The sequence below is a fragment of the Varroa destructor genome, unplaced genomic scaffold, assembly GCF_002443255.2.
Source record: "Varroa destructor unplaced genomic scaffold, Vdes_3.0 BEIS01000001.1, whole genome shotgun sequence".
Lineage (NCBI taxonomy): Eukaryota > Metazoa > Arthropoda > Arachnida > Mesostigmata > Varroidae > Varroa > Varroa destructor.
The window spans coordinates 23,512,990-23,539,135 of NW_019211454.1; the positions used below are offsets into that span (position 1 = coordinate 23,512,990).

General features: G+C 45.1%; 1 protein-coding gene across 1 annotated transcript in view; it reads left to right on the plus strand.

Moving 5' to 3' along the window:
• The first annotated feature begins 1,557 nt into the window (after nt 1-1,557).
• Nucleotides 1,558-26,146, plus strand: part of LOC111252888 (uncharacterized) — a 43,031-nt gene continuing 18,442 nt past the window's right edge. The window contains exon 1 of the mRNA XM_086993705.1: nt 1,558-3,561. Coding sequence (XP_086849831.1) covers nt 3,084-3,561 — 478 coding nt within the window. The 5' untranslated portion in view covers nt 1,558-3,083. The remainder of the gene's footprint in view (nt 3,562-26,146) is intronic.

The window sequence follows — 26,146 nt, forward strand, 5'->3', positions numbered from 1 at the left end:
TGAAAGTCAAATTCCGGAGTATGACCGAAATCATCAAGCTGGGGAATAGCGTACCCCACCCCTAACTAAGTTCGTTGCTTGCCCCGACTCTGTAGTTCGAGATACTGTTCAGCGGTACGTGAGCTAAAGAACATCCGGGAACGGTTCACATCACATAAATGATTCACGGTTTCCGAGGACCGAGGTCTCTATTTTCCCGTCTAATATAACAGCACGAAAATACTAGACAAAAAGTAAACCTTAAGACATTTACTTTTTGTCTTGTATTCTCTAAAATAAAGAACTCTATAGCGTATCAAAAACATTTAATGAATAATTTCCGATTACGTCGACATCGAAAATTAGCGGATATCTTAAAAACGGAAGTATATGCTTCCTGTAGGGTTGTGTTAGTATTCCCAGACGTTTGAAATGAAGGCTATTTAGTCCTATTTGCTTTCCTGCACCTCCTGGAATTGTCCTAAATCCTAGTTTTCTAACCGCTGATACTTATACCTCTTCGATTTGGTTGCATGGACGTTTTTTTAATGAGATTCTAATCAAAAGATAGGTACAATAATACCGCATTAACTGCAGCCGCTCTACGTAGTATCAAGAATGAGATTAGCGAAAATAAGTTATCGGATCTAATGGCAGCTACATTTACGCGAAGCTCAGAATTATGAGACCGCCATGGATCTCGCCTAAAGAACAGTTAGAGCTAAAGATCGTTGTACATGGTACGCATGTCTAAAATGTGAGATAATACACTAGAGACATCATTTTCTTCCGCTGTTACTTCTCACTCGTTCTCTAGATAGTGTAACATTAACAAATTTCCAGCCGGCCAAGCTTATCTTAATTTTCGCAATTACTTCTAAACGTGCAGGATTAAAACATCGTTATTAAGCGCTAAAACTGTAGATAACAGCAGCGGCCACAAGGACCAACCAGCGAAGTTGAAATAAGTTTGCAACCTCAGCCGACAACGTCGGATTCGTTCGGACCAGACAACATGCAGATGTACCGTTGCTGCTCTATCGTCAGCTGTATCTAAGAAGCGGTAGCGGTGGATCGCGAACCGGCCAAAAGAAGCTAGTTCCAAGCGGCAATCATAAGCGCTGCACATGCTATTTAGTTGTTCTTAGTTCGTCACACAGTCCCCAGTGCCCCCTTGGCCGGTAGCCGTGGCAGTGGTGATAGGGGGTGGGCAGCGGTTTTGGCGGTGGTTACATCTACCACCAGCACTATTACCAGCTTCTTTTTCTCGTCTTCCTCTCGCCTGTGCGCGGCGCTCGCGGCTCGACTCGTCGACTCTTTAATTCGACTTGACGCTTCATACATCCCTCTCCCAGTGAAGCCGAATGTCTGCCACTCGCTTTGCGTGGAAGCCACCCAGCGGCGCGATGAAGGGATCGAACGTTCGTGTTCGCTTGCAGCGCCCTCACGATGGCCCTGCAGCAGCAGCGACGGCGACGGCGGCGGCCGTCGTCGCTCAGATGGGTGGAGCCTGTGATGGCGCTGCGCCCGCCTCCTCGTTACCGGTAGCCACACGAGAGCAGTGTATCGGGTTGGCTAGGGACTCCTGCGCCATGGGGCGGTCCCCGACTCCGGCCCGGTGTTCCCCCGTCTCTAAACATTTACCTTAGCTCCCACACGAGAGAAGCAAAGAAGAGAAGCTTTTAGAAGCTACTGAGCGATCTTTTAGTCAGTTGAGTGAATCGCTCATAGCGAGCGTTTAGACCGACGAGCCGCTTACCGTCGGGCGCACCGAGCTAGGGATCAACGACAGCGCAGTGACTCTGGCCAGCGCAGTGAGTGTTTGTTCTACGCACTCGATAACGCCAGCGGTGAGCCAAGCAGTCAAACGCGCTAACAAAGAAAGCAGCGACAACGCTACCACTGCTTCTGATACGTAACAAACGACATGGCAGTCTCGCACAGTGCCCATTTCAGTGTCATGGCTAGGGAGTGCGCATGAGCCGCTCTACGAGATTCGATCCGGAAGAAACAAGACGAGAGGAATCATTATAGGAAATACACGAATGATATTCAAGTAACAGCGGACGTGTCTACGTCAGTAAATAGTGCTTCTGTGCGATGATACTGTTGTTTTGTATTCTGTTATGTGCTGCTGTGTTCTGATCCTATGATACGTATTGCATGTATTTACGAACGTACGTACGCCAGGAAGACAAATTTAAGGTAGTAAATAGCCAAACAGCTGACTGCGTAAGCTAAAGGCTAAATGACAGATCAGTTACCCCCCCCCCCCTTACGTTGGTTGGCGAAAGTGTGCACTGTGTCCAGGAACCGAAAGACCGAAAACAAATTTGTTAGTGTCCGGCTCTTTTCGGTGGATCTATTGTGCTATCTATACCTCCACACTTCTCGGCTTTGAAAGCAGTTCTACCAATGCAACAACAATTTCAAATTAGTACAACTTATGAAGTCACCGCTTGATCAAGTTATTGACGTTAGCAGGTGAGCAGTTGTTATAACAAATGGAACGCTAGGGACGGGCCGATCCACTCGACGGTGATGAACTGAATACGAAAATTACACCATTTTATCAAGTTATTTACTAACATTGTCTCGTATATTGATGGAAGTTTTGTAATGGGACAACGAGGCAGACAATAACATCTATAGGAAGAACGGCCTGGAACCATTACTTAGCCAGCCCCTTGATCTGCTGCGCCCTAACCTTACTCCGGACTATGTGCGCTACCTTAAATATCGATCGCGCACCTAATCCCACCTAGTGCCCTACTCGAATGCCCGAACTCTTTTCGGTGTATTCGTGTGCAACAACTACCTCAAGTGCAGTTTCAGAAATATACAGAATCACGTTAAGCATCGGAAAAGCTGGTCAGTGATTATCGTTTTTCGTTATTTGTGCGGCAATAGTTCTCAACGGAAATTGACCGCAGCAGGCCTAGCTCCAGAATCCCAAATAGTGCGCCCTGAAGTGCGCGCACGACACGAAGCACCAGTAAGGCAAGTTGGGACCCTGGCGACCTCCGGCTTCGGTTGGTAGACGACACTACACACAGTGGACTAATAGTCCTGACAGTTTGGGTCCTATTGTAAACGTCAACAAAATGCTAACAATGTCGTCGCCCGGCCGTTCGCCGCCTCCGAAAGGTGTTGCCACATCGGTGGTCGGCGCGGCTGCCCCTCACTCATCCTTCCTAATTAGGGACATATTGAACTCGGCCGCTACTGCGACGGGCGCTGACCCGACAGGCGCCACTCCAACGAGCGCTGCGCACCCTGACCATTTACCACCGTCAGCGGCCTCAGCTCAAGCAGCTGCCCTATTCGCTGCCAACCAGCTAGCAGTGCAACAGCAACTAGCTGCCCTTGGCAGCTTGCCGGGCGGCCCCCTAAGCGCATTAGGTGGCGCATTAGCAGGCGGTCTCGGAGCATCGCCTTTGGCTAGCGGTTCAACGATCAGTAGTCTGGCCACTAGACGGACACCTTTATTTCTGCCGGAAAGTGGGCCCCACACAAGGCCTGAATCGCCTACCGATAGTTTTGATCGAGATGTAGGATCTGACCATGACGATCGTGATGACGGTAAGCATCTATACACACGTTTAGGTAACGCCTAGCAAATACGCCACATTACCAAGATACAACACATGTGCATGCATCGGCCGTGCTGGGATATCCAGTTGATAGTTGCTGTGACCACCTGATACCTCACTATAGCAGACCTGTGATTGGGAAATATTCGATGAAGAAGGGGTCTACCGGGATGAAGGCGACGATGGACAACAGCAAACAACCTCCAATTGTGCGAATATTGTCATTTTGATTGCCTCTTAATATGCGCAATCGATAACAGTTTGTTGTTGGCGGATGCCGTCAACAAGTAGTTCTACTCGCGCGACGCTCATCTGCAATCAGATCAAGATCAGAATGACAGTAGCAATTGTCGTATGGTCAGATAGTGTAGCAGTAGCAATAAAACGTAGCGAGGGCGTGGCTAGCCGACATAGGGGCGCACAGGACACATGTGTCAGTCATATCATCAACAAATTGCTAAAACAGATCAAAATAGTACGCTACAATTTAAATAGCGGCAATTATATGCACATGGTCATAGTCACCCATTGAACGATAAAAGCTCTATCGCTCTAGCCGAACAGAATACAAATGACCTATTTGTTTAGACTCTCGTAAGAGAACCATGGTGTCTAAATCGATCGACAGAATAAACAGCTTCGATGTCCCGGTCCGCAACACTTCACTACCGTAATAGTATTACACAGCCCCTATCCTGCCCATAGTGAATTCTATTGACTCATATGTTTTAATCCTTACAGCAGCAGACAACTCATACGAGTACCCATGTTTTGACGATTTCGTTCTTCTATAGAAATCGTGAGTTACGAACTTATGTTGTATTGTCTAGACGATTGCCAAATAAATTGCTATCTATTCGTCCGCTATTCTGTGTATCTGTGTGCAGATACAATCGCGTTTGTTTGGACAACAATGAGAAAGAATACCTGCAGCATTTACCCCAGTGAAATCCAAGTTAATCATCGCAGTCAATAACCCCAGGCGTAAGGCCTAATAATACACTAATCTCTGATAGTAACATCCGCGTTATCGCCATGCCTTCAGTGGTATAGATATCCTTTTCATTCAGTTCAACTGTCAGGCAAGGACGTCCCTGTTTTCCGCGAGCGTATTTGACGATTACGTCTGCCGTTCTATTATCCTGCCCATTATACGTAGTACTATTATTATATTATAGTATTATAGTATTTCTACTACAAAAATATTGACACGTGCATATAGGTTAGGTGGCACCGCGTATAATACCTGCTGAAGAACGTATTATACAATATATACAATGAGCCAAACTGCTTCCAGCAACAAACGTAGATGTTAAGCAATACCGAAATGCGTGCCGCTACCTGTATCGCTTCTCGTGCACGCGGTTCAGACACTCGACGAACTCAGTAAACGGAACGTGCAATATACATTATCATGCACCACTGCTGCTGGTGCTGCGTACAGGGGCTCACCTTCGAATCAGTACCGCTATCACTGTCTTACATATGGCCGCCCATGTTGCGGCTAACAGATATAGTACGCTATAAATTATCATCATAGACGCCGTCAGCATCATCAGCAACATCGTCACGATCATCTTTCTCATACACACGAGCGTCATTTTCATCATTGCGCCCACGGCTACTAAGTCAGCTATTGTTGCGGTGGATGTTTTTTTCTGCTACAAATTTGTGGGAACTTTTTCTCGTTTTTATCTTTCTCTGTTACGGCTACTCGACATCCTCCGTGGTTATTACCGTCTTCCCGTTTTGTGACTGTTGTCGGCATTAACACTGCGGCCGTTGATGTCTCTGTCGTCGTCGTCGTCGTCGTGGTGGTTTTCATTTTTTAGCAGGACCGCGTGTGTGCCTATTCGTTCCACGTGATATCATGTCTATCTCTCCATATATATATATATAGACACATGTATATCTGCCTGAGCACTTATTCTTATCGTTACTGAGCCTCTATTATTAATATTATTTCACTCCTTTCTTTACTTGAACATGCGAATTCAAATGAACGTATCGTATTTGTTTGTTTTGAAGATTTTCGAGGCAAAACTAGAAATTTACCGACATTTGTCATCTGCAATACTAAAGATCGAGAATTACGTATAACGGGATAATCTTACTTAAGTACGGACAACACTTAATTAATGCCAACTCCGTTAAGAATCGTCACTTCAAGAAGAAACTGGCGGTACCAATTCATGTTAGAAGTCAAACTCACATAGATCTACTTACAGATACACACGAGCAGGCCCCCCACAGATACAAACATAAACGCCTTTAAAAATGGTTTTCAATAAAAGAAGGCGCCAATTGGCCACATCAGCCGGTCGATGAGTTGTTTCAGGCTAATACTGAATAGCTAAAACCTTTGAAGAAATAGATGAAGAGAAGCTCTCTAGGTATCTTTGTAAATACGTAGTAGTATGTCTGCTAGCTGACTCTCGATGTTTTAAGTCAGAGCAAAGGGGGTCTATTGGTAACAAATGCTACCTGATCAGTGTTCTTTCGACATTTTTAACATGATTCGTGCTATCACCGTTGTTGTCGTCCGGTCCTGAAGTCGAAAGAGACCTTGTCCGTCCCTTCGTGGCCGCTATCTCGTTGTTGTGGTTAAGGTGCTAGTGACTTCCGTTTAGCTTGTTACTGTCACTGCGATGTTCGACCAGCCTTTTCTCGTGGCCGCGTGGAGATGTCGTTGTATGGCATTAGCGAAGTACATTTGAAGAGACGTTCTGAAGTCAGGTGTTATGACGATTTACAACAAATATTTGCTCATTATTCAGTCGACTCAGTGACGCCCATAGTTCTAGCAATTGCAGGACTGCTAGTATCAGCGGTTGAAGTAACAACTAGAAGAAAAACGTATAACACGATGAAGTATCATCCTGATGCAGCCTTCGTGAAACTTGAAAAGCTGCATCTTTCAATGTTCGTATAACGGCTGCCGCTTTGTCGGTGAGGAGCGATAACAACAGGCGGCACAAATGCATATACGGGCACAGACGCATAGCCACAAAAGTACCCAGTGGTCGAGCAAAAATCCGGCAGATGCTACCTGCTCTCCCAGCCGTTATTGTACGTGACAATCCACTGATGGGTGTCGATCACCCAGCCAATTGGTGTCAATCAATTATCCAATACAATAGTCTATGATGTACATTAATGCAAGTACAATATTACATTATTGAGCAGGATATGAAGGTGTTGGTGGATAATCGATGCTCATTGGGTAGAGTAGGGAATACTGTAGAATTGAGGCTTGAAGACGCTGACGTCGGTGATGATAGCAATAGCTCCTGCGATTTCATTTATAATAATCGTATGCGCTGAGTGGTCTAGGCAAAGTTTCAGCAGCAAAAAAAAAAACGAAAAATTTTGCTCCCGTGCAAACGCAACGTACGCCTACATTTATTAGCCTTCCTATGGGGTAGATCAGAGAAAGGAACACTGATGCAGTTCATCTAAACCATAGCCACCCTTTCCTCTACATACGAGCAAAGGAAGTGTGGCCGAATTTCTACACCATGCCTACGTAGAGATAACTGTTGAATTGTCCGGGCTAGTAATTGTCGACTCTGATAGAGGAAACAAATATAATATTTCCATAACAAGCAGTCGGGCTATCTCTCTTGAAATGCCGCGTGTCATGTATATCTTGATGGACGGAAAGGTGATATGAGGTCACTGTGTATCAGAAAGTAAATATCGTCCGATCGATCACCCCATCGATCGGGTACGGTATTTGGCCGCATCCTCCCGAAAGGCTTACTTACAAATTCGATCAGGCGACGTTCGAGCGTATTCGCTTATGCAGATGAGCAGCACTACTTGTTGAATGTTCACGGTTCGCCCCTATCGTCCGCCTCCCTGATAATGGTGTTCATTAATGTCGTCCTTTGTCCGCCACCTCGAAATAGCTTAAGGCACAAGTGAGTGCTTCGGTCGATTCTTGGGTTAGAAGCGGGTTGCGTCCCGTCAACGCTTTTATGTGCCGTTGTGCTCATTTCGACAACTTACACAAAAATATACAGACACTGTACTGAGGGGACACGATCATTTCATCTGCCTAAACTAACGCATAGAAGTAGGCACGGAAAGGTACGCTTTTTGCATGTGGGACCCCTTTCGACGACACAATGTCTAGGGCGGTGTCTGGAACATAATTACAAAGGAGCAATAAACATCGGCCGTCGAATATCAGAACGACGCTTAAAATATTACCACGGCCACGGTGACGGACTATTGACTAAATCATGATTATAAGCGCATCTCGTCGCACGTCTCTTTTTGCCGCCGTTTTTCTCCCGCCACCGCCGATACTAGCGCTACCCCCCGAACGACGAAGACCCCTATCGTAGCCTAACCACACGCCGTAATGTCTTCGTGGGCCGCGGTGTTTGTTCGTAAGCCTGACTTGGCTCGCTATAATACGGCGGCACTCATAACACAGTGGGCCTGTTGACGTTGTGTGTCATAACCTATACGAGTGAGTCCAGTGGAAGGCGTTCCTGTGGCCTTAATTCTTCCCAGCCACCGATCGAGGCGAAGTCTATTTCGTCCTTATTGTTGCTGTTGTCGTTTGTAACCTGTCAGATTGATGGCTAACTTCGGCTTTCTAACGTCGTGGCGATTGCCAATCGTCGACAGTTTGTGTCGGCTTTATGTTGTCGGTAATAAGCGTCGTGGCAAGCGGCGGATCAAATTCAGCATCAGCCGCAGCAGTGACGAAGCCGATAAGAAACGTAACTCGTTTTTGATACGCTCAATTCTTGTACGCTCGAAGGCAGTAAGTGCCCTGTTTCAACTAATAAAAGTTTTTTTCATGTGTCCCACAGTTGTTAGCTTGACTTTGATGGTCTCTGATTGACACTCAGTGCTCGTGCATGCATAGAAAAAAAATTGGATCGGTATTAAAGGTACGAACTTTTTGAAGAAACTGTGGCTGCTTATCGAAGTCAATTGATGTCGCAATGACATTCAATTATATCAAGATCATCGCAGTATGATGCAATGCGAGACAAATGAATCTCAAGAAAGACTAATCGCCAAGTTGGTTAGAAGCAAGTTTTAAGCGAAAATGTACGACTGTTGGACCTGTAACAGTTTCGGCCTGAGTCTTTGGGGGTTGTGAAGCATTGATTGAAGCGTAGACGTTTATGATGATGGTTAGCCTTTGACGAGTCTTTCGTTCGCCTTTGTCTTCCGCCGTAGAAGGTTTCAATGAAGGTTCTCATGCTTTATATTACAGCGCTCTGACACTTCGTCGTAAATGGCAAAGGCTGAACTTCAGCCAAACGTTAGTTAGCGGTAAAACGACTAGTGCTAATGCGTTGGTCCTAATAAGTAATGAAAAGAATAGGCCTACGTCTGATAGTAAGGAAGGCAGCAGTAGAAGGAAGCGACACGGAGGCGTTGCGCCGAAGGAGAACCCCCAAAGAATCGGAGGAACCGCCCTCATCCGGCCTCGTCACAGCTCTTCGCAACTTCACATCGAATAGGTATTTAGTATGTAATCTTGCTCATAGGGAACTCACAGGAAAGTTCAAGCGTTCTAATTTTTACTTCTCTAGAGAGTTCTCACCAAAAGCATACTATGATTTGTATTAGTATTTGCCTATATGTCCGGTTCACATCGAGCACAAACTAACGTAATGCATGTAAGATATACCCGCCTTATTCTACCGTGAGGAAAGGCATAAACAAACTGACAAATGAATATCGATCGACTGAAAATTCATATACTCTGGGTAAAATCGTACATCATTGTAGAATTATTCTGAGCTTTTCCCAAATGAGCCAGCTTCATCGAGTCTGTGCGGGTTTCTCGCTATACAGACTCCGATATTCGTCTAGTGATCTCTCTTTGAAATGACAGATCGAGAAGCTCTACAGCGAAGAATTCGGCGGTTCATTAACCGATTCGTAAAACTCTGCGAACATCAGTACTGAGTTTACTCAAAAACGAGCGCTTGCTCTAAACATCATTGGCTTTGTCATTCGGAAAGCTGCTTGTTAAGAGCTCCTTTGACCCCTGAAGCATGTTTCCCCTGACGATTCTCTTTTTCACCTTGAAAAAGGCTACAAGCCATCAAGCTTAAACGGATGTCTTCGCCCCTACAAGCAAATGATCAAATTGAATACCGAAGCCTGTATTGCGAACCCCCCCCCCCCTCGCTCTCCCGATAGTTTCACCCGAAACAATACCTGCAAACAAGCCCCTCACATTTCCGGAAGACGCTGCTGAAATATCCTGAGCTGACGCTTCGACAGAGTGAGTGTCTCTCTGCTCTGATGAAACCATCAGAAATTCGGAGGTAGTCACCACTTTTGAGGTACGGAATAAGATGGAAGGTCCTCCCAGAGTTGTTGCTTACGTTTTATTTACCTTGATACGCACCACATGTAGGAAACAATTTGCTAGACCTTTCTGTTATCAACAAGCCTCTATTTCTTCTAGCGTAGCAGTACATAAGTACTGTGTTGCTCTAAAATCATAGTGGACCCATCATCCAGTAAAGTAAGAGATCGCTCTGTTAGGTTAAGCCACTAATATGACGCATAATGCTCTCCCAGCTAGGCCATGAAAGTGGCCGAATTTCTAGCCGATAACACATACACACACCTGTACAATCACTGAAACCCAAGTCTGTCCACTAACAAGATTCTCCGTTAAAACCATTCTAGTGTTTTTGGCAGCAGTGCAAAGTTGTCATAAAAACGTGACTATTGTACACCCCCCCCCCCCCCCCCAACTGTGAAGTGTTCTTGACATGTTAAGCGTCTTAAATTGTGAAAATGTAAAAACTGTAAAAATGAAACGAACGTTGTAAGGTACATCTTGGAGTCATCGCCTGTTAATCTAAGGAAGGGAATAAGTATGGCGATACATCCCGTAGCGCTAGTTTACAAGGCACAAACTCATTTGGATTTGAATACATGGTCCGCATGGGTGGACTCAAGTGAACGCAGCTAGCGGAGTTAGCGTTAATCGCATTTTCGGTGAGAGAATGCTTTGCCCTCAGGGAGCGCCAGATGACAAAGGAAAGAAAACAGTCACTACTGCCATTGGTAAATGGCTTAAGGCATTGGCGTCAAATAAGCCCATGTGAATAGGGTTTGTCTGTAGTCAAACTACTAGAGGGAGTAGTTTGCGACGCTTCCCTCTTCATCGGGACCAATCCTGCTTCAGACGGGGAACGCAAATGAAGACGAGGGAGACTGACGTTCCCACGCGTGCGTACAATAATCTTGACTACACTTTTTTCTTTGGGCGATGGTCAACGGTTGGTCGATCCACTTGAACTTTATCATCAATCCCGAGGTCTGCAAACCTTGTGCATCATCCTTACCATCAGCAGCAAACAAGCGTTGCAGCACCTTGCTGAAAATCGTCATCGCATTAGCAATACCGAGGCCTCTTCAGTTGCACACAATACAATACGTACACCATTTCGCAACCACGAGAGCAGACTTCACTTCAAACTCTACCGCAATCCCAGCTATGAAGTAGAGCGAAAGGAGATGGAGGGACGTGTGTGTCTGGAACTCAATTCTCCTTCGAGTGGCAGCAACATCAACAGATTGACATCGCTGCAGATGGAGTAACGAAACAAGACGCTGATAATACAGACATGTGCCAGAAGTTCGTGTTCATCGCGATGCCGCAGTACAAAACGAAATATCTTTGTTCTAACAAACGGGTAAGATGCACACTTCCTAGGGTTCCTTAAGGACGAAAGTATATATATATATATATATAAATTTTTTTCCGACTAATGTATGTGACAAGTGTTAACCTGTTCAGAATCGTCTGTTAATTTCATTGTTGCATAGCCCCAGCAGACGAATACATGTGGGTAACAACTTTTGACTCTGTCGGCGCTAACTTCTCATCAAATGCATGAATCCGGCGAATGAGTGGTTGGCCAGCCATTGGCTGCGGCAGAAGGCCGATGGGGGTATAAGCTGCAATTATCACCGTTCGCCGGTATGCAATCGCTACCTTACCTCCATGCAAAGTGGACGTCAAGAATAGAATAGAAGTCTCTACGACGCTGGTGTCGCGCATCCGCACAGATGAACAGAACGAACATGACTATGCCATACCAAGAATGACGTACCCGTTCTTGTGTAGTGTGTGTGTGTGCCCTTCAACCTAGAGACTTCATTCGAAGCCGGGTTGAGTGGCACCGTGCCAGGGCGGCTGTTCCTGGGAACAAACTGATGGTCGACACTGTCCTGACGGCTACATATGAAGCTGCAGCGGCAGCGTCGCCCGCCGTAGACGGACGCGGTGGCTAAGCGGGAACAAAGCAAAACTGTTCCATGGGAACTTCTTTCGTGTGCCTCCAACGATAACGGCGTTAGCAGAAGCCCGTTGGATCCGGACATTCGGATCATCATCTGACTGAGATAGTTGGGCATTGGACGCATAGACACCCAAACGGGAGGGGCTGTCACAGTCAACATATACATACACATGAGTGGAAGACTTCGACTGATACCACATGGTCATCACTGCTGCAACTATTCTCATTCAGTCAAGCAAACGAAGCGACTGACATCAGACGACCAGCCCCCAAAATCATCACGATTCCGACGATCACAATTTATCGCAGCTTACCATCTATTCTTCAGCAGGCGGCAAAGTCACTTTGGCGTTGTTTAAGACGGTACACTTTACGGAATGACTTTACTGCTTACGAATGAGCTGCATCAACGGCTGCTGTCACATAATGATCATATTTGCCACGTTCAGAGTCTACAGCTCCTTTGTCAATTCTATCCCTTGTGTTTGCCCGAGGGCAAGGCGACGGCATGGGACCATTTGACAGCAGAGTGTGCCCAATGGGAACCAGCGCAGTAAATTTTGACAAAAATATCTTACAGGTCGTCGGTTACCAATCATACAAGAACGGATCTGGCGCCGTTTGCCTATAGTGCGCATTAAGATATCCTTCGACCTGACTGAACATCCACTGATTGCAGATACCCCTGTTTTTATAAACTAAATAACAAATATAGCCAACAATTAGTTTTCTTAGCTGTTCAGTTTGACTTCTTAGAGTCGGACAATTGTAATTGGGTTAAAACCTACCCCAATTGAAATCCGTGTCTGCGTTAAGTTCAGCGATGCCCGGGCAGTAGAACACCGTGAGCCAACTTTACGTGATTCGTTTTGTTGTGGACCATACTATCCACAGGTCTATGGAACTACTGCTAGCGTTAGAAACGACAGAAAGGGGCAGACTCGAAGGTGGCATGGTGGTTGATCTGCTACTGCCGCTGTTCGGAGACACGCTCCACAAAATGCGCAGTGAAGGTGTTTCGTGTGCTCGGGTCTATCGCTACGCGATATACAGGCGAATTGGTGTTAAAACTGCGAGTAAACCCCTGGCCGCTTCTTGTACATCGTTCACTGGGCTCGCCGCGCCAACTAAACAAAGGCAACTACGGAAACAGCAACAGTAATCAACAACAACAACAACAAAAGAAGCTTTGTGTGCAAAATGCGCACAACTGCGCGTCTGTCCGGCGATTAAACGCTGTGATTTATTCCGCCATTGCCAGCATGGCCGCTGCTGTCCATCATACCGTGTCAATCTTCGTCTCCTTCTACTGTGAGAAGCCTGACGGCGAGGGGATCAAAGCAAAAACAACTATTTTCAGGTATTCTTCCGACGACGGTCACTACGACGAATATGCTGTTATACGGCTAGCAGTATATAACTAGCCTAGTTCCACTATAAACAACAGGGAAAACTAAGTAAGACATGGCCAAATGCTACTGTTTCCGACAGCTTCTGTCGGGATGTTAAGGTCAGGATTCATCACAGGAGCCACGACTAACAACCGCTTTGCTAGCTACATATAACTAGCAAACTGGTCTAGAGGTTTAATTTTAGGAAAAAAAATTCCTACATGTAAATATTACAACTTGTGTTCGCATCAGAGTTAGTCTAGCTTCGAACTTTCGCGGCGTCTGTCAAGCGTGGGTTTCGGGTCCGTTGTTTTCATTCTTTCCGGTCCGTTCGGCGTTCGGGAACTGGCCGACCTGTGGCAGAAGTGTGCCGCTCCCGCCGTCGCCGTTGTTCCTGCACGTTGTAGCTGTTGTTCTCAATAGTCAATACCTGTTTTCTGTCGTTTGCTACGATGCCACAGCTGCTGGCGGGCGACACCCGACTGCCTTTTTTCTTAACGGTGTTGGCAGCTGCTGCCGCCACGGATGTCGTTGTGGTTATCATTAGATAGGCATAAGTCGTCTCGAGGTACTTACGGATCATCCGTCCGTCCGTCCGTCCGTCGTCGAGGCAACGTTTGGGAGATGGTGAACCCGCGCCAGCAGACGCTGTTGATGTGTGCTACGTTGTTCTTTTCGGGAGTTTGTAGAGGTTCCCACGGCATCGCGCGCCGGTCGTGATGATGCATTTTGACCAGCGTCAGCAGCTCCCAGACGGACGCATTGTTGAACCGTTGGTGCTCTGCACAACTGCCAAAGCGTCCACAATAGTGGAATAGTGGTAATGTAGTCAACGAATGGTGGTTCACTTCTTCTTCTGTCGTCGTCGTCGTCGTCGCTGCTGTGGTTCTGGCAGAAACGAAGGGAGACAGGAACCGAGACTGGAACTAGCAAAGGCTCGTCGCGCGTCATTAGTGGCGGTGTTCGTCTTCCATCCGTTTTGTAGATGACTTTCAATTTGTCCAAAGCGTTTCCAGAAGCGTTTGTGGTGCAAGTGATTTTTAATTTTACGTTGTATCTTCGGCATTATGTATTATCTGCGTATCATAGCAATCTCCTTCTTCCTCCAACAAATGCTGCTTTCTTGTAACAGCCGATTCATAGAGAAGTTGTGTAGCACTTTAGGCCGACAATCAGCCAAAAGGGTATTTTATACCGGAATTTCATGTGACGATGCAATTTCAAGCAAGACATTTATCAGAATTTCTAGAAAAATTTCCAGTAGCCTATGCGCTAGGTATTGTTGCGATTTGTGTCGTAGCGTCTGCTGTAGCAAACATGTAGCATTTTGATATGAACGTGCGTTAATCGACTTTGCCCAAATTCGTCTGCTATCCCGCTTTTTTTTGACAAATTTCTATCGGTTTTAAACTGAATGTAGTATACTTGCGTTTGTTCTTATTACGGTTGTTGCCGATGTCCGGCTTCACCCCGCCAGCTGTCGCCCGGCAACATTAGCGTTACATTAACACCGAGAGCGTGTCGAGCGTGAAGACACGTCGTATCTTTCTATTCCTATACCTCAATATAGCTAAGCGCCACTGCCTAAGCGGCGACTGCTATTGCTACTTACCGCTAGGGGAAGCTGGTTTGTCTTCTTCGTTTTCTTCGTCCTTCTTTTTCGCGTACTCTCGCGCTCCTTTTTGCTTCGCCAACAGCCGCAACAGCACTGGCACAATGGCGCAGTCGCTATCAAGCAGAAGAGATACCAGCTTTTTTTTTGTTGTTAACAAGGGAAAACAAACCACCGCACACACACATGCCACTAACTACCAATGGAATAACTAACTTATATATATAGAAAGAGAGAGAGAGAAATGCATGACATATATCTCTGTCTGCTCTGAATCCTCTTTTTTGTGAGTGACGAAGTGACCACTGAACTAAGACGAGAACTAAGGTTTCTGGACAGGTAACAGACGATCTAAACCGCGTAATTTTGAACTTCGTTTTTAGCTATTTCAGATATTTTGTTGCTTCTGTAAACCATAGAGACGGTGACAGGTTCGCACAGAGTGTCATGTGCACCCTGCGATATCATTAAATGACCGCAATTTATTGGCTCTATTCAATAAATGAATAGCCGAGGAAATATATAAGTGAGCTGACAATTACGAATGATACAAACAAGGGGCATCGCATGATCCAAAGTACTTTTGTTCAAGGTAATCTGAGCAGGTCTTCAGGGTGGAACAGATTGCGACGTTCCCTTTTCTAGGAGTATCTGGTATTATTATTATTATGGATGGTGCTAAAATCAAACGAGATGCATACTGATATATTTAAGGTGTACAAACTGACGGGCCAGCCGAAATGAGAAAAAGTACGTTGATAACGTTTTACTGTCGGTGCTACGCAACAGGCCAATGCGATTTATCAGGCCACTTGGGCCCATAACAACTAACTGAAATATTAGTTTTGGCGAATAGAAGCAAAATCGAAAACGAGCAGTCATTTCAATGGTGATCCTGCGGTGCTTATCGACCGACAACTATGTCAATGTCAGCCTTGCTACACAGTGGATCTGTTGTAAAAATGCCACACAATGTAAGACGTCCCTTGATTAACTCTACCGAAAAAGATCAGTTGTCAGTGTTGCAACAGATTCACGAACTCTGATGTGCAATGGCTCTGTAATACTCAAAATCCAGAAGACAACGTAAAGCTAACAGAGACCTATGCTGCGGTAACGCCATTGTGGGCTTTTTGTCGGAGAGGTGATGGCTGTGCGTCTACCAGCTGGTGGGGCTTGCCACCAGGAGTGGGGCTGGGTGACCGTCTGTCTTTTAAACGAAGCTCCGGTGATTACTCGCGTTTAGCGGCTGGTCTACGCCAAACATCACAATGGCAACTACCGACCGGCGCATTTGGCGCGAACAAATAGGCCTGAGAGCGACAGGGGGCGGTCAATCCATCAGTCCATCAGGCGGGCAATATGAAACAACATGGCAAAAGTAATAGAGGCAGCAATAACAGCAACAGTAAACAGGTGAGTGAGCGAGTGAATACAGAAAAAGTTTACAAACAAATACATAAATTGGTAAATTATAAATACTTAGCACCGATACTCGCTTTGCTACTTCGGTCGCGCGTCACATTTCGGCTAACACAAGACTGCCATCGAGCCACAAAGCCACCAAACAAGTCAGCCGTACAAAAAAAAAAAGAAGACAAATTGGAACGGGTGCGATAAATTCTAAAGTAAAAGACTAAACGAGGTTTATTAATAGGGCGATGTTTGTATGCTTACCGGAGAGCACCGGATGGACCCAACTCACTGTTGGCGCTGACACACTTCAACAGACCACTTAGTCTATGATAACGAACAAAGTCAGGTATATATACAGTAAAAATATAATTCCTTCTACACTAGAGTTCAAATTAGATTGTTGTTTTTTATTGCTTAAATATGGCTGTCGTGCACAGCAGTAAATCCAGGCAGCATGCTAAGTCCAAGTACGCCTAGTCGTTATTGTCGTGCATTTGTGCACGATTATTCCGATACGTAAGGCGTTTTATTTTGCGTTAAAAACTTCGTATTGGAAACTGTTTAAACGAAAAAAAACCTGCATCGAAAGTCCTATTTTAACTCAACCTGTGAATATTTTTATAATAAATTACGGCAGCAAGATCGGCGGCGGCTTGTCGACGCGGCCGCAGCCGGTCTGTGTTCTGACCTGCTTTTTGTTGGCCTGTACAAAGCCTTTTAACAAAATAACAGCACTTTGCTCAGAAAACTTCTAGAAACAAAAAAAACACAAAAACAGGGCGGATGCTGAAGAATTGAAACAGCAACAATTTCTAGAATTTCCTTGTCGACGGCTCTTTAACTCGGCCTGGGAGCATAGCAAAATGTTAGAATTAAGAGAGAGAGAGAGAGAGAGCGTTAGCTGCAGTAAAAGACGCAACGGCCAGAAAAGTCGGCTCCGTTGTTTGTTGTTGTTGTTGTTGTTGTCGTCGTCGTCGTCGTTGTTATGAGCTGCTCGGAACTGAGGAACTAAGCGGCTCCACTGTTGGAACTGGTTGTTATTATTAAGGTAGCCTTTAGTGCATAATGATTTATCTGGAAAGTTTCCCACCAGAACGGCCGGCCGCTCAGACGAACGAATGACACCCTTTCGACTTGTTACACTCCGTTACTTTGAATACCATTACTAGATATATCTTTTCTTCGTTCATCAAACTGTGTACTGATCTATGTATCTATATAATTTGTTACAAAGAAAAACTTATCTCAATCAGTTACCGCATTTAACATAATGACGCGAAAAATCGTTATCCGAACTAAGGCGGAAGAGACAACCACAAAGCAAAATACAATTTCTGACAATTCAGTCCCCCTTAGTCACCCATACGGTGCATCATTGAAGCCTCTATATGTCGGTCAGGCTCCAGGAGCCCGACCCCCTTCTCATTACTGTTCCATGTAGTTCCACTGGAGTTCAAGTAGTTATGTTTATCTGGCAATGCTGGAATCACTAAGCGTCAGCGTTGAACTCGGCTAGCTTTTTTTTTTCTTTTTTTTTTTTATATAGTCCTTGAATGGAACTGCTAACAAGAGCCGACCGAACACGGTTACTACTAGGGAGTAATAGAGGTGAGTGTCAAGAGTCGTCATACAAGAGACAATTGCCAGCTTCGCCCTAGACTGTGAGGACCGCTGTCCTTTGAGGAACGAACAGAAACATTCTTCATACTATAGAATTTCGTAAACAAGCAGTTACAAGTTACTTTGTAGGTCCTCTAGGCGCCTTTCATGAATGGTACTGACATAGGTATCTTAAGTAAACGCGCATCTGAAGAGCTGAGCTGCGCGTTAATGAAGCGATTTTCCTATGAGTCTGTGATCTAGAACAGTAGAAATGTTATAACCGATAAGAAACCACCTGTCAATATGTCAAATAAGACGAGCATATTTTTACGTTAACAGCTTGATGGTGGACGCTGACACGGATATTGCCTATAGTGGACGCCTGTCTCTAACGCTTTTTGATGCCGCCAATTGAAACTTCTATCACATCTGTCTGGTTGTCGCATAGAGCGTCCGAACAAAAAAAGAAAAGACAAGTCTATAGTTTGATTCACTTTTTTTCTCGATTTTCCTTTGAACATCAACGCATTGTTTGTTACTTGCCAGTGGTACTGTTGGTCTGCTTCGGAATCGAATACGCCGTACGTTTGATTTAAACCCTTTGCTTGATATGGAAAAGTTAAGGTATAATGGCGTATAGCAAGCTAAAAGAGCGTAGGAAACTCTTTCGATTTTGCCACCAGGTGACTGACTGGCGTCACTGCTGACGCGCGATCTTTACGGCTGATATATATTTTGAACATATACTTTTATGCTAAAGACATGCGTGTCAAGTTGCTATCTAGAAATTATTATATATAGTAAAACCGTATCTGCGCTTAAAAGTATATATATTGTCGTGTTCTGACAGAAGATTGAATTGACTTAGTCTAAGTAAAAACAGTTCAATATGGCACCAAGAAAACGACAGCGAAACACAGCGCCATATTGGCAGCGGTGTAACTTTTACTCAAGCTATTATCTTATTTTTGTCTCTGTTATATTGTCAGTGTCATAAAAATAGCAATAATACTTATCTGCGTATCTGGTAATGAAAACGCTAGAAAACGATCATCGCCTTATAGAGTGGCATTGAGCGGTGAGGCGACTGTGATGTGATAGGGGCACCACAATGGACAGGGGGGACCGACCGATTCCGGCCGGCAGACGTTATCCTTTTTGCTGTTGTTCTGATTTTAGCTTGACAAGCACATATGTTGGTAAATAGTTAGAGCAACAGCAGCGGCCGTGTAGTACGAATAAAACAGATCCTCTCTACTGAAACATCAGCAAAGATCGCGCGATCCGGTAAACTGTGTTACCAATGCTGATTTAGTCATTGCAGCCGTCCCTTCTCCTTTTTAGAGCTTGATTTTACCTCGCTTTACGGCTGTCATCATCAACAAGCTATTTAAACTGATGTCGTGGATGAGTGCACACTTTGAATTGCGCGACGTTTACGTGCCACTCGCAAAATGCCTGGACTTTAGCCCGGTTTATATAATCTAACTGGCTTCAATCGAAGGCCAGGAATCACGAAGTTAGGACCGTTTAGTCCATTTGGCATCGACGCGCACAAGTAGAATGATAATGCATAACATCTACCGCACTGGGCCTGAAACGACAACAGGAAGTTGGGAGGTTGAAACACTGCTGATCATCTCCCAATTGAAATTGATTTCCGAATGTGTCTTTTCAGCGTACTACAATAATAGCAAGAAATCACCATAGCAGTTACTGTTAGTAGTCGTGGCTAAAGTAACGACAGACAACAGATTGCACGGCCAACTGGGTCTCAGCGAACCGGGGCTATGAGTGGGGACGGAAAATAACGGCTTTTGGATAATCTGGATCAAGTTCACCTGACCCAGATGAAATTTTTGCGTATCCTTCAATCGGATGAAAGCATATTAGGATCAGCTTTATGCTCACTGATAAACAATAGCACTAAGATGAGTGAGAACGTGTCATTAATCTAGACAAATCGTTTCATTGGTAATTACTCGTTTATACACACACCATAAAGAGTAAACTAGGGTCCGTCCGACTCACCAAACGTGTGCACAAGCCATATCGAATCTGTCAAGTAAGCAGAGGGATTAAATCTAGAAACAAGACAAGATTTAGAAAAAAACCGTGAAAAAACTTAGCGACGACCTATATAACATAGAAATTGATGAAAGCAACGATATGGAGGAACGAATAGAAGTTTTGAGAGGTTAGAATTGCGAAGGAAGCATCTTCATCAAAAAAATTACATATATATATATATATATATGTGTCTATCATAGAATGTTATATATTGTGAGGTTACAGATGGTCGGCGCCACAATTAATGGTGGTCGTGTATCATGCGGTACATATGGAAAATTGCATACATGCTGATTTTCCACATTACAGTTTGTTCGGAAATGGGAAACCTTATGAATCGCCATATAGTTCGTCTATCGGCTAGGAAGCCATACATTTTTGTAGCTTTCTTTGGTTTCGTTCGTCTGGTTGAGATCCGCCCGTTGATCCGGCGAGATTTCACCGGATTTTGGTTCATCGTTCGCTGACTGATTCAGTGGCTCGAAAAATGTAAAGGCTGTCGAAGAAGCCGCTAAAACTAGCTAGAGTTAGCCGCCATTATCGCTCACATTACACAGAGGCAGGCCAGAGTAATTCAAATCGCATCGATTTAGGTGACTTCACTTCGACAAGCATTGAATACCCTTCTTCCTTTTTAGTCTTCCTCTTATTATTATCATATTCCGTAGCCAGCTTTCGTGTCCGCGTGAATGCTGCTTATTTGACCACTTCCCACGCCAGTTGGTTATGATATCACACACACTATCTATATATATATATATATATATATATATATATATATATATATATATGTATGTATGTATGAGGTTATGATCTGAAAATTTCTCTCGCGCAGCACACGATGAGTCGACTGACAACAACGGAGCAAAAATACGCCAACGAAACGATCATACCTATTTCTGGTAGCAGCAGAAAGTTTAGGTTCAAGCAAAAATCTCATGGGGGTTCATAGTTAAATCAGGTGATAATATAGTGGTGCGTAAGAGGTATGTACGTGAAAATTGTACGGGAAAAAAATTTGCTCATTTTGGGTCTTTTTTACAGACTTGTCTTTTATTTTTACGTATTAAACTAGTGCTACGGCCTCTGCTACATTATCGGTGCCGGCTTAGTATGTATATATATATATATAGCTGCAGCAACAGTTATGGCCGTTTCGGTTACGGAATATGGTGGGCGAGTGAACCGGTGGGCCGAAAAAGTAGAGCATAATGCGATGGCAAGAGCAGCACAATGGTGTAGACGGAAAGGTAACTTTTATAAATTAGTCTGCAAATATCTGTGCACAACTTTTTCGCCTCTGAGAAATGACTTTGGATTACTTCAGATACTGAAGTGCCATATTGATTGAATATTAAAGCGAACTGACTCGGGTTTGTCGTCGGTCGGCAAACGAGCATCCCTTGCTTTGCCCTGATATAGATGTAGACGTGTATATATATATATAGACATACAAATATATATTCATCAGGCGATAGCCTCATTAGACGGCTGCTCAAATATGCAAAATGCAAAGAAAAATCTAGCAGCTTTTCGCCAAAAATGCCCGGGCTTTAAGCAGGCAGAAGGCAAGGGGATGTAAAATGCCTTACAACGATTAACCTTCGGAACTTATCTCGGTGATCCAACTGAAAATTTACAGTCTTCCTTTGAAAATAGCCGTAATTTCCGCATCAGAAATCGTCATGCTGTTACATAATAATGCATTGCCTTGCAAACTAGCGGTTATTACCTAGGTAATAGAAGTGTTGGCAAACGCTTACCTACCTGGCATGGAAAATATTTCGAAATAAAAATACGTTATAAAATTACTCACAAATACAAGTTGTATTGCCTGATGAAACTTTAGACTGATATACGCTCAACGGTGCGGCTTCCTCTACAACTTACTATGCCCTATTAAAGGAAACAACGAAGCCGCAGCAGCAAACGCACCGCAAACAGACCAATCACCGATTTGTTTTGTTTTAAACATTTCACTGGCTTCATTGCGTCTGACGTTTTTAGTCTTTAGTTTCTAACGGGCCACTGATGTTACTAATGTATTTTCTATCGCTGTTATCGTCTGTAGCGTGAAAAACGGGAATCGTTTGAAATGTTTATTCGTTCAAGTTCGTCCACCTGCGATGACCGTGGTATTGTTCCGTGACCAAAACCATTTCAATTAATAATGGTTTCACAAATAGAAATAGCCACGGCAATAACCGTGATGTTCCTGATACTTCTTGGCGTTGCATCGACGGCAACCCCTGTCCGTTAGCTGCACCGAAGTAGCGACAAAGTGCACCGAGTATACAGGACAGAGCGGAGCAGAAAGAAAAAATAAGACGCTTTTGCCCCCACTTTAGGGACGAATCGCCAGGTCGCTGGCGTGGAGGGGCTAGTGAACGAGGACGCTTATAGAAGAGCTGTAAAGCTATTCTCTTTCCGGACGATACTAGTATCCTCCATAGGCCAATTTGAACAAAGGCGATTTGTTTCCGATGAGAGATGTACTAACTTTTGATGTAAGCAACGAGCGACAAGCGCCCATAATTTGCCATTCACTAATTCGGAGCTGAGCTGCCTCGTGAAGTCTCGTTGGCCGTGTTCGCGGTGCATCGACAAAGCAAGAATGGGACAAATCAAATGGTCACGCGCATTTCTTCAATTGAAGTCAATATTTCAATTCCGTGACAGCATCGTGCAGCAAAAGTCGTCGTATAGCGTCTCTATCTTTGTTAAGACACACTCGTTAATTCTACTTTGGCTCACTCGTCCGTGTAACAACCAAGCAACGATATGATTATGATGACTCTTGTTGGGGAAGGCAAAAACCTAATGTCTACATATTATTGAGATGATTCGGAACTCTTTCGTTCTTAGTGTTTCGTTTCACGTTTCTATGCTAAACAAAATGACGTGCACCAACCGTAAAGAGTGCGCTCGACGTTTTCTCCAGCGTTGCGTCGAAATATCTACGATGATAGCCTGGCAATGAAAAAAATCGAACAACCGCCAAACGCTTTTCTCCCGTGTAAAACTGATAATCTGCTAAACGAGAAATGGCTTCGAGTAAGATAAGACGAACAATACAAATAGTTAAAAACAACGTTGTAGAATATAAAGATGAAACATTAACTTATTAAATCGATAAGAATGAGGCGAGAAGTTAGTCGGTAGGTCAGAAACTATCTATCATGAATCGCGCATTGCGTTATCTACGCAATCCGTCTAGCTGATTTAGCTCAGTGTGTATATCTTTCCGTGCAGCGGACGCATCAAATCGCATTGTATTAATTGCATCTTCAGCGAAATTTGTTGCCACGGTTCAGTTATCTTTAAAAAAACCGCGCTAGAAAATGGCGACGAACTTTTCTCTAGGTGACTGTGGCTAAAGTACATAAAACAGCATTGAAGGAAGTAGAAATGGAACTTTGCCATATGTGTAGCCCGGTCTCCTGTCCATGTCCTGTTTCGTGCCTTCTTCTATCTGTTTATGTAATGTTATGTGATAGATTGTTCGTATAAACAGCATAGCATGTATAAATATTTGCCCACTTAACTTGTTACCGAGCCAGCGTCATGCTGGTGGCGCTACCATAAAACAGCAATAAAGTGTTGGTTTCAGTTTCACTTCCAGGTCAGTCCAACTGCCGTTATTTAACATTAGCAGGACACCGTTCCTTAATAAGTATGTCAACCCTTCATCGGTATCTCGAGCCCCGACGCAAATGCCGCGGGCCGTTCTGGGCTGTTGTCTGCCACGTAGCAAAAATACGAACCGCACGAATGGAGCGTAATTTTGGCCCCTTTGAGCGCACTTGTGCGAAATGTGGGAATATAAGTTTATTCCAGAGACGACGGCAGTAAGTAGAGCTACGACAAATGTTCATAAAAGACACGCCGTGCAAATAGTTACAAGAGTGACACCGTTGGCACGGGTCAGCTTTCCGCCCAGCTGGCATCTCCCTGTCCGTCCGTCCGTCTGTCTGTCTGTCTGGCGAACGAGTTCTCATGTAGACTAGGCGCAGTCACATTACGCCACTCATAGCCTACCCTGATCCAGAGAAATCCACATGTAACCATGAGCTAATCGCGCGCAGAGCACCGGAGTGCTCAGGCACATGGTAGAGTGTAATTAGCTATGAGAACGTGGCTTGTAGCTAACTATGCGTACCGTATTTCTTTATGGACGTGTCTTGTTGATACTAAAGCAGTTCCGCGTCGCTCACAATGGGTGCTCCAGCTGCCAGTCGGGGTTGCCTGACTTTTCCACAGCGACGCATTACTCTGCTGCGGTTAATGTTATAACAAAGGAAAGGGAGAAGGCGAGAGAGAAATGCGCGCTCACACACACGAGAGAGAGGGGGGGGGGGCGACGGAACAACAACAACAGCCTCCATAATCCTACAAGTTACCTGGCCGCCACCTGAATAATCTGACCTAAGACAAGTGATCAAGCAGGCAGGCTATCAAATATGCGCAGTTAAAATGACTCCTTTTTGTCAATCAACGAAGTATTTTTCTTCGGTTTTTTCCATAGAGTCCAAGGAAATGCGTAACGCAACTCTCGGTACCTGCAAACGAGCTGAAACTTATAATGATGACGCGACGGCGTCCTCAGACTTTCCTTCGTTCCCTCTCAAGCTGTGTCCGTCCAAATGCAGTAACAAGGCCAGTACGTTGTTGTCCAAGCCCCTGTTTGGTGTTTGTCGTAATAAGTAAGCTAAAGAATAGAGGACGAATTATGATTCGGAGAAACAGTGAGGCAGCAGAGCTCGTTGTTGGTGTTGCCCATTAGAGCATCTTGAAAACCGCACAACTGAGCAGCGTTGCGGCAGCCCGTTAGACTGACGGCACTGATCGTTCTCGATTTCGCAACAAATGATGTGCGTGTACGCCTGCATACAGCGGAACGTTCGGAAGCAACTCAAAGGAGTAGCTATCTCGCAGCGTGAAATGAAGAGAGAGGCTTAAATACGGGGGAAAGGGGGTGGGGGTGTGGCATTACGAAACTGAACGACTACCTTCCGATAGCGACAGCAGCAACCGCTGCCCGTATCAGATGAAGTCTGCTGGAAACAAGACGGCAGTATCTTATTCCGTCCGCACTCGTTTAGCCCCCACAGGCAAATCCTTTCTGCTGACTTTCGGCTAGTCCACTTGACACGTGAAAACAAACAAAAACACAGAAGAAAACATGAGATCTAAGTCGTTCGATGACATCGCTTGTTGCATCAATATACATGTATTAGTTGTGGTTGGGATGGCGATGGTGGTGACGTTTCGGCCCAATCTGCTCGCGTTTACTGATAAGGCGTTATTACACGCTATCCCTGTCAGAGACAGGATCGAACCCGAGGATTGGATCTGATGCCGCTGCTAAATTTATATCGGTAGCAGGTGATTTAGACATACGCTTGTCTACTTTACTTCAGCTTTTTTCTTTTCCTCGTGGTGCTTTCTTCTTTGTTGGAACGATCGGATGCGCGCTCGCATTTGGGCGGTAGTCGCTCTTTGTTGACGGACGTACGTTCGTTCGTTCGTTCGTTCGTTCGTTCATTCGCTCATTATCGCTCGTCGTCGCGCGGACAGAGCTCTCAGTTCGCTCTGTTTAGTCGGTCCTGAGACAACGTAGAGAGTTTGGTAATGACGTCGCAACAGGCAACTCACTGTCGCCGCCGGCGGTGGCCGACGACAACGATGACAGCGGTAGCATCGCTAAATCGTGCTGTCACACCGACACCAAACGTCACCGCTAAATAGCATCGCTTCATGCTCACACTCCTCAGTCGTCTTACCGCGTCATTCACTCACACAGACAGTGAGTGCCCATTTTGACAAAGTTAAAAAGACCGCCCCCTTCGGCGACTAATATACCGAAGGAGTGCGACAAAAATTCGGCACAGAAGCAAAGGCGCTTCGCGTTTTTGAGCTGCGTCAGCAGCAGCTGTAGGTGAGAAGCGACGAAGTCGACCACGACTACGGCGATAAGATAGTGCGGTAGCAGCAGCAGCAGCAGCAGAAAAAAAGCGGCAAATAGCGACAGGAGCAGCTTTCTCACTGCAAACAGCCGTAGTAGTCGAAGTCAAAAACGAAGGGAACGCGGGAACAAGGAACCATACAGCAGAAGACAAAGATTGCGTTCGTCGCCGCCGCCGCCCCCGACGCCGCTGCATATTTGGTGGGGGAGGAAAA